This window comes from Pinus tabuliformis, chromosome 9 (assembly GCF_031772625.1).
Source record: "Pinus tabuliformis cultivar Carrire ecotype Pingquan chromosome 9, CPIR1, whole genome shotgun sequence".
Classification (NCBI taxonomy): domain Eukaryota; kingdom Viridiplantae; phylum Streptophyta; class Pinopsida; order Pinales; family Pinaceae; genus Pinus; species Pinus tabuliformis.
In genome coordinates, this window is record NC_142307.1 from 1,602,691,246 (window position 1) to 1,602,701,425 (window position 10,180).

The following is a 10,180-nucleotide window of genomic DNA, read 5'->3' on the forward strand; positions in this document are numbered from 1 at the left end:
GATTTTTCAGGCAGCGTGGCACACCAATGCATTGGGTGCCCTCGAAGCGTGTAGACGAACAATGCGCAGGTCATGTATTCTTCAAAGATTCTATGTCTTTCGAATGGGCCTACAATGAAAACCGTGTGCCTAACCAAGGCTACGTAGCCTCCACCATCATATGTTTTATGTGACAAGTTATCCGAGAGATTTTCCAAGATAATGAAGTCATTTCCATAAGGCATACACTCTTAAAGAGAATATCTATAGTTAGTCATGATAGATATGTAGATATTCAAAACAGATGTGATGACTCATCTTGTCATCTCGCTCTCCTTCTAGTGCCAAAATGTTGATGGTGTTGGACCCGCCAACATGTCAGGAGATCTCCTTGGTAAGAAGTCCCAACTAGACCTCAGACCATTTGGTGTAGGAGTCCCAACAATGGGTCGTGCAGTATCGCCTTGACCACGATAACACACAGAGGTAAGTAAGATGTCCCTGATGGTAGCAAGGGTGTTACATAGGCAGCAAATCAAGGAAGGCGCATGAGCAGTTCCAACACACGGAGGGTGAGGTGAGTGCACCCCTTGGAAACCTGTGAAAGCATGGAGTTAAGAAGGAAACACACGAGCAAAGGTGCATCACAACATCGAAGGTAAGTAAGCTAGCAATCCAAAGTGATGGTTAAACCAACAATAAATTTTAGTAAGATTCATACACACATATAAAACAAATAGATACACATCCATGCGTAAGAAAACATATACATATATCATTTAGAGTAAACAAGATAGTTGAAATACAATACGACATATGCATGAAACGTGTTGGCTCTGTTATATTAATAAATAAAAGTTCCAGTCATACAATACAACCATGAACAACCACGAGTTCCGACAACGGAACGTTACATTGACTGCTACCTACTCCTCCAAATAGATATTATAGCTCTGTACAGTAGAGAAGCCAAGGCTAGTTACAATATTATCCAAGCTTTCTATAAGATACTCCTATTGGAAGCTTTGTTGACCAAAAGCCTTTACAATGAGTTATAAGGGACTATTTATAGCAAAGGGTTGGGTGACCCTTGACATTCCCCTTTATGACCATTCATCTACCCTCACGACTCTTCAACTACTCTATGACTGTTACATTCAACTATTGACACTTGAACTTCCACTTGACAAGACGTAACATACAATCTGCACATGTACCCATGTGAGAAAAAATGGCTTCAGCAAGCCATGCAAGATATCATTAACACTCGGACCATTGTGGTGAGACCAACTCTTTGACATCCTCGTGATGGTCGATGGTTGCGAACTAGTTCCAAGCTTGGTCATCTGTGATGGTGTTTGTGCGCTCAATGGTGACAACCTCCTGAAAGTGAACTCTTGCCTAAGTTGCATCTCGTTACATTGATATGGATCCTCCATCCAACTCGCCTGATTGCATGAACATGGTCATCCTGGGTGTGGCCAGACCGAAAACATACTGATGTGTAGTGTCTACACTAATCTCCAAACATGTGCTCGTGGCCATGCACATCAACTTGTCGGAATACATGTTAATCTCCAGCCGAACTTGCTTCTTGTCTTCACTTCAGTGAGTGTGCCAAAAGGGTGGGATCATATGCATGCACACAATGACATGAATGTTGTTGAATTACCTTGCATGCGATCAACATCACTTCTCACCATGTCTGCTCCATGCTAGCTAGTGGGATGGATCAATAACTTGTACGGGCGTAGTTTCATCTATATGTGCATGTTGCGCCCTGTGCTGTACCTGTTCCTGCTGTGACTCATTCTCTTGTCTGTGCAGATAATGTTCTTCCTTGAGTTGTTGTGTCATCACATGCAACTCCTTCTCTGTTTGTCTCTCTTCCTTCACGCGATCTACGTGTTGCGTTGTCACCTCATAGCCTCAATCTCCAAATCTTTTTTCATCGTGAGTGGATTTGCTTTGAACTTGCATCTTTGCTCTGCCTCTATGTTGTCAACAACCTTCCTCTTGCATTCATCGCGTGCAGGTGTGCTACCTTCCTCTACTACTGATGGTGCTGCTCAATGTGATGCCATTTCCATTCATATTGATATATTTTTCCATGAACAACTTGATGTCTTCATGGAAAGGCAAGTTCATAGACACTTGATCGCCTGCATCCCCAGTTGTGCTCTTAATGGTGTCTTTGACTCTTCTCTCCTAAAAACCATTGTACCTATGCTGCTGGGAGGCAGACACTACCTGTGATACCTGGAGACATAGCAACACTCATGGCAAGAAATCTGTCAGTTGAAAACCAAAACAAACTAGAGCACTGACATACAACATACCTGTGTGACTGTCCATGAAGATTGTGCAATTTTCACCGAGAGATTGGGAGATTGATTTCCAATGCTGCAGATGGCATAGTTTGGGATGCCAAGATTCTAATTGGTTTATGGAACTACGGAATGGACAATGTAGCCTGGCCTGATGAGGACTAAAACTACACAATGTGCAATTTCAGTCAGCAGTGACATGCAACCAACAAACTGCATTATGCAGTTTCTGGGGCCAGCAGGACACTGCCTCCAAGAATTGCACAATGCAAGCCTGGAGGTTAGTGCTGGGCTAGACTTGCACAATTTCTGGAGGGAAGGCAGAGCCTTTGCTTCCAAAAATGTGCAGTGCTAGTCAGGAAAGACACGGTCCGGGCCAAGGCAGCCGAGACTGGCCGACGGGTGACTAAAAACATGAGAAGTTTGAATGCATGAGGAGATGAGTGCAAACAAGAGTGAATGATCATACATGAAAACAATAAGTGTAGGATTCATATAATGGGAAAGAATGCATGTGTGTGAAGTGAGTCACCGCAACGACGACCATCCACGCAAAAACAATGTCATCCATGCGACAACAATGAGATGCAAATGAAAACTGAAATGACACTTGTACATGCTACATACATCAAAATGACAGAAAGCGCTCATTGAAATCAAGCAAACAACACTCACACAAAGAGAAACACAAAAAGTGACAGAAACGCAATGAAAGACATGAAAAGTGAGCTTACCATGAAACAACTGAGCTAAATGTGCCGATGACTCGTAGATGCAATGTGGGATGTCATAGCTAGAAGGTCAATGTGAGGAATGAGATCTACAATGTTCGGATGATGAGTTTTGATAAGATCGAGTTTGTAATGTGCATGCCACCAATCTAGGAAAAGCGACACTTGGCGGGATGTTCCTGAAATGATCCTTGTGTGTAACCTCCAGCTGCTAAAAATAGAACCCTAATAGATCCTTGATTTCTATAATATAGAAAATAACCCGCTATTTCCCAAATTGATTTTTCCCAGATACATTCATCCTCTAGGTTCTACCTGGTCTGGGCCCTATCACGACTAGGCCATAATGTCATCCAACCTGAAAGGTGTTTTAAACCACACAACACCTACAATGTCTATTGACACACAAGAATATACATAGGAAAATCCATAAGAATAATCACATACCCTTAAGCTACCCTTCTTCTTTCCAAATCATTGACATCAGCAAGGCGACATTCATGCATAATGAAATTAGCCTTGTTTCCTTTAGGTGCTTTTCTGACATAGAAAACTAGAGCCTTCTTGATGCCAAGACGTATGTTGTTGCCCTTAGCAGTGATGGGTTTATCTGCACCTATGGCTTTCCAGTATCTTGAGCCAACAATCTTGTTGGGGCTAGAACCATTTGGATACTTTGTGTCCCTAGGAGTGAAAAAACACCACTCATTTTCTCTAAACAATGCCTTTTCTGCAAGAATTGGAAATGTGTATTGGACCAAAAAAATAACAATTTCTAATAACTGAAAGAAAATAAAAATGAGAAACAAGCATTTTGCATTGCTGGAACATGACATGGGCATAAATATGAAAGAAAACTATAAATGAATTCAGTTTAAAATAGAAGAACACCCATGTCCATATAACAATCCATACACATATAAAAATGAGATGATTCATTTTGAGATTGAAGGTTTCCATATCAACCAAAGAGACATATCCAAGTAATAGTTCTAAGACATGGAAGGGCATTCATTTCCATATTTGGGCAATTAAAGAATTCATTTTTGAGATATATAAAAAAAAACTCTCATACTTCTTAAGTAATGCCCTTCTTACACTGACAAAACCCCAAATTTAACAGTTTAGCCTTTACAGACATTGTAACATAAAAAAGGCTTGTTCAACAAGAAATGAACTCAACCAAAGTTGTTTGTTTAAAAAGGGAACACCATCAAGATCACAGTTCAAATAACCTCAATGACAAACTATAATCTCAATGGAAAGCAGTGAAGTTGTAGTGAAAAATCCTATTGCTCTGGAATTGGTAGTGGATTGAAACAAAAGGTTCCATCTGCCCAAGTAAATGAACTGTCATAAAGAATGAAGAAACAAATCTATTTAGAATAAGTGGTATAAAATAAACCAAATTTGATACCCTCAATGTTTTATAGGCTACTACCGATTCCTCAACTTTTAAAGGATCAAGACAATATCTAAGTCGATCTTTAGGACTATAAGACTAGCGTGTACCTTTTAAAACAGGGTTTACCTTTTAAAATAGTAAACGTAGACCCTGCCCCTTAGGAATTTCAGACTTGATCAAAACCGGTAACACCAAGGCTTAGCTTGAGATGACTAGCCACATCCAAACCTCAATGGAAGTGTGATCAGTGAAACTAATGGCTTCGTCACCTCTGTCACTATGGTGGCGACGGCTTTAATTTATTGAAACCGGTAAAAATAATTGGCACTGCCAACTGGAGCATGTAATAGTAGTAGGTATTAGTACCATGGCAACAGTGTGTGCTAGTATGACCATAGGAGTTTGATTCGTAGCCTGTGTGTCTGCACCACTTGCATGATGAAAGGGACTGACCCCCGGGGCACTCACATTAGTGGCTCGAATTCTACTAGATGTGGAAATGGAAATTTATCAATCCATCCACCTGTATTCCATGATATTATTCCAAGCAACCCGTTATAGAAATTAGCTTTATCTTTGTGTTTAGTGAAATCATGGAACTCACATTTCATGAAATTACTAGAATTTAGGCCTGTCAGGATGTGAAAATGCGCTAAAGGAGTGAAGTCGTTTGAAGATATCCACTGGAAAGTTCCCTAACCTTGGCATTTTAGGTAGAATTGTGCATTTTTTTGGATTTAGATGTTAACAAATCCCCGATGTTAACAATAAGAGCTCTAGGAACAGGGGACACAGTAAACCATTGCTCATATTTTCAGACCTAGAGACCATCCACCTTGTCGTCAAGCAAAATAATCAGTATATCTCCATTTGAGGAAAGGAAAGTAATAATTGTTTCTGAGTTGGTGCAGGGGTTCTTTGATTTGGGTTTCGATATAATTTGGGTCCAGTCCTAAACCCTCTTACAGAAGACTCGACAACTTCTCTATAAGCCTCATGAGATCTTCCTCATATTTTTCATGTGTTTCCCTTCATAGTGTGTACAGTAGTGTATCGGAATTGGTGTAATCTCATATCAAGGTTTCAATTATCACATAGCGTATATGTGTATTGAGTTGTACCTATATGTGGAGGGTGTTTTGGGCCATTTCTCAATGACTTTGGCTCGTATATGTGTATAGAGTTGTACTTGTATGTGGAGGGCATTTTTGGCCATTGCTCAATGACTTTGGCACATATATGTGCCCTAAACCCTTTGAAAAAAGACTCGACAACTTCTCTATAAGCCTCATGAGCTCTTCCTCATATTTTTCATGTGTTCCCCTTCATAGTGTGTACAATAGTGTATCAGAATTGATGTAATCTCATATCAAGGTTTCAATTATCACATAGCGTATATGTGTATTGAGTTGTACCTGTATGTGGAGGGTGTTTTGGGCCATTGCTCAATGACTTTGGCTCGTATATGTGTATAGAGTTGTACTTGTATGTGGAGGGTGTTTTGGGCCATTGCTCAATGACTTTGGCACGTATATGTGCCCTAAACTCTCCGACACAGGACTCGACAACTTCTCTATAAGCCTCATGCGCTCTTCATCATATTTTTCATGTGTTTCCCTTCAACTTCTCTATAAGCCTCATGCGCTCTTCATCATATTTTTCATGTGTTTCCCTTCATAGTGTGTACAGTAGTGTATGAGAATTGATGTAATCTCATATCAAGGTTTCAATTATCACATAGCGTATATGTGTATTGAGTTGTACCTATATGTGGAGGGTGTTTTGGGCCATTTCTCAATGACTTTGGCTCGTATATGTGTATAGAGTTGTACTTGTATGTGGAGGGTGTTTTGGGCCATTGCTCAATGAATTTGTCACATATATGTGTATAGAGTTGTACCTGTATGTGGACAGTGTTTTGGGCCATTGCTCAATGACTTTGGCCCACTCTGGAGAAATATAATGAATAAGGGCATGAACCCAATCCAGGACTGTGTCATCAGAAATGTCAAAGAACCTGCCATAGACTTCAAGCATATGAGTTCCGGGCCTCACAGGACATTGTTCCCATTTCTCTTTAGGGGAAAGATCAAAAAGGTCCTGTGAATAGTCTCTATCAAAACAAAGGTATGCCATGATTTATCATCTTCAAAATAATTGAAAACCAATGAAATTAAAAGTCTAAACAATAATGAAATTGGTTGGATGATCGAGAGAGAAAAGGGAAAAGAGAAAATGCCAAAACTGTGATCCCATACAAACGTGAAAGAAACCCCATTCCTGGGATGCCCGAGCTAATTGGCTCATAATCTTGAAGTGTTGGTTGATGTCTTTTAGGCCTACTAGGTTGATGACAGGAAGAGAGTGCTAGACTTGAAGAGGACGAATTGGTCGGAGATCAGATGGAAGGATGTACCATGCATGGACTTCATTCATTTTCCTTTCATGGAGTGTCTACACAAGATCAATGGGTCTCATGTCTTTGAGACTGCCTTAGAAGAACCTCCATGGCAACAGAAGAATCCATATTCGTAACAAGCGGTGGAATTGAAGTGACTTGAAACCTAGAATTGGATTTGAAACCTCGAAGACATGATTGTAGGACCTGGGGCCCTCCGCCGCGCAAGAATTCATTCTTGTGAGCATTCTAGTGTCCTCCATGTTCAGTGCCATAAACTCCACAAAAAATTCAAATGCATTCTCTTGAAATTCTGGCGTAAAAGACTCCAACGTGCATAGATGTGAAACAAAGAGCAAAAAGATGACTTAAAAATATGTGCACAGATGTCAAAAAAAACATGAAAACTATAGAGGGTTGACTGATTCAAAAGAAAAGCCTATGGGCCTAACAATCATGCTTGTGAGATTCCTCGTGATCTTCATGCTTGTGAGATCCCTCGTGGTCTTTTTATGAGTCTATGCTAACAAATGAAAGCTGTTTTAATCGGGTTCCCTCTTAATGAGAATGGATGAAACACTCCAACATCATTACCTTAAGTAATTGACTTCACATGAACTTGTCACGTTCGATATAAAATAAAAGTGTTATTAATATCAGCTTTCTTTTTCACTAATGAATCACACCAGGACAACGCTACGACTGAGCCAAACTTTGAGTTAAATGTACCAATTTATGCCTAACTCATATTAACATGCCTAATCTTAGCTGATAGCTGAATTGTATTGTATTTCTAAGAGAGGTGGAAGACATGTCCCTCTCTATGTTATTTCGCGTTTCTATTTCATAAAATGTACGAAATGGAAGGAGAAACCAGAGGGGAGAGTACACGTAGAAGTGGAAGCAATAGCAATAGCCATGACGATGGTGGTGTAGGAGGCAGGTCTCAATCTTCAATGTCCACCAATAATAACAATAGTTGCTGTGGCGATGAAAGACCACCAATTTCTGCCTGCCCTAATCTCTTATCTCTTTCTGTGAATTCTGCTGTTTCTTCCATAATTGGAATGGCCTAGGATTCATCATCTCTCTTAATTCTGGAGAACATGATGATGATGAATATCAGAGTAATAGAGGAAATAGGACATACCAACACCACTAAGACCAGGAAGAGAAGAAAAAAGTCACCAATGCCAACTTCATTGTTTCTTTGTGGGTATACATGAAGGAGGAGCAGGAAAAGGAAACGATGAAGTTGGAGTTGGAGTTGGTGACTTGTTTCCTCTCTTCTTGGTCTTGGTAGTGTCGGTGATCTCATACAACACCTATTACTCTACTCCTCATCATCATCATGCTCTCCGAAACTAACAGATGATAAATCTCAAGTCTGTGCTAATATGGAAAAGGTAGCAGAATTCACAAAAGGAGATGATGGGTGGGCAGTAATTGGTTGTCTTCCGTTGCCATAGCTTCCATTGTTATTATGCATGGATAATAAATATTGAAACATGTCTCATGCACCACGATAGCCATCTTTATTGTTACTACTTCTTATTCTACCTCTACTCTTTCCTCTGGTTTTTCCTTTAATTGCATTTATTTTATAAAATTGAAACTCGAAATAACAGACAGAAGGCGTGTCTTCCACCTCTATAATTGAACTGTATCCACGCCAACCACGTTTGACACTTTATTATGAAGGAATAGAAACTCGAAATAACCGAAGGGTGTGCCTTCCGCTTGCATAACTGAGGTGTATACACGCTAAGCACGTGGAGTCTTGACCTGGAGACTTTATTGCGAAGGATCCTAGCGGATAATGGAACATATAGTATAGGAAGAAGAGTAAACTATTGTTACTTTTTTGGCTGTAGGAGGTCACGACAGCAATCATCACGTCCTTGTTTGATTTGTTGTACTTCAAATTACTCTTCGCCCATTGGCCTGCAGACATGGGACAACTCTCCACCCAAAACGGCTCCTGCCACAATTCTCGCCAACCTCTGAGCATTCGCTACCGAATTCAACATTCTCTTTTCACTCCAACCATATTCAAGAAACCAGTTTTTGAAGCCAATTTTGTTCGACCTCCTACTATTCGCACCTACAACCAGCCACATGTTGGGAATTTTTAAATGGAGAAATACCAAAACCAGCAAAATAAGCACCACAGAGACAATGCTCTGTTTCCTCTGTCCATAATCTTTACAAAGGGAACCTTTTAAAACAATTTGACTCAGAAGACAACACAGTCACAAAGCATTTCTATTAAAAAAAAACTAATACATATTTCATCCTCTGTGCAGAGAGGAATTTACAAAACAAACTCTGTTGCAGACACAAATTTTCCACTGCTGTGGAAATTACATACACAGCTCTCTGTTCTTCACAAACTCGATCAAAACATTACATTTCAAATCCTATATAACACTGCTGTGCATTTTACAAAAGATAAACGCACACACTCGTGCGTAGCCACTCCACTCACCAAAAAAAAAAACTCTACAGCACGTAGCCATGTTTTTAACATATATCAACGTATACAAAAAAATATATAAAAAATACAAATCGTATGGCATATGGGACAATGCCCATAACCAAAATTAACTATATGCCCATAACGTATTAAAGGCATGGGACGTATGCCCATTACCATAATAAAAGCTGCCACCAAATTCTACGTAAATGCATTAAAACTACAATGTTTCCTTCACGGTGGTCAACGAAACAAAACTTCACTCCACGTAAAAAATTGATTTGACGTGGGCAGAGCACCTTCGGGAAGTCAACTGCTGTGATTGAGCGCCCAGATGATCCGACGTGGTTCGCACACCCTCCTCCGGCAAACCAAACGACTTTTACCGTCCGGGGAAAGTGGTTTTGGGGCGTTCGTACATGGGACGCGTGGCGGAGAGTTAAGGTGTTCGGAGCCTCCCCTTCGGATACCGCCTTCTGCGAATGGTGGTGCGGGGAGACCGGGCTGGTTTTCGAAAACCTCCACCGTGCTGTTCAAATTAACATTTTAACACTCCCCTTTAATTTTAACAGCCGCACGTTCAGTCATTCCCAAGCATTTTCTCAAAAATTCGAAACTCTTCTGAACCAGTGGCTTTGTCAAGATGTCTGCAACCTGTTCCTGGGTCCTGCAATGTTCGAGGACAATTTCTCCATTGTTCACTAATTCTCTGATGTAGTGAAACCTTGTATCAATGTGTTTCGTTCTCTTATGAAACACAGAATTCTTTGACAAAGCAATAGCTGAGCTATTGTCACAAAAGACCACTGTCGCTTTTGCCTGCTCTTGGCCTAAGCTTCTCAACATCCTTCTCATCCAAACTGC

At 40.4% G+C, this 10,180-nt stretch overlaps 1 protein-coding gene across 1 annotated transcript in view; it reads right to left on the reverse strand.

The window, feature by feature from the left end:
* The window catches only part of LOC149154899 (3-hydroxy-3-methylglutaryl coenzyme A reductase 1-like), a 43,900-nt gene extending 37,322 nt beyond the window's left edge, over positions 1-6,578 (reverse strand). Inside the window, exon 1 of the mRNA XM_089444246.1 lies at positions 6,343-6,578. Within this exon, the coding sequence (XP_089300372.1) occupies positions 6,343-6,578 (236 nt within the window). The remainder of the gene's footprint in view (positions 1-6,342) is intronic.
* Positions 6,579-10,180: the final 3,602 nt, after the last annotated feature.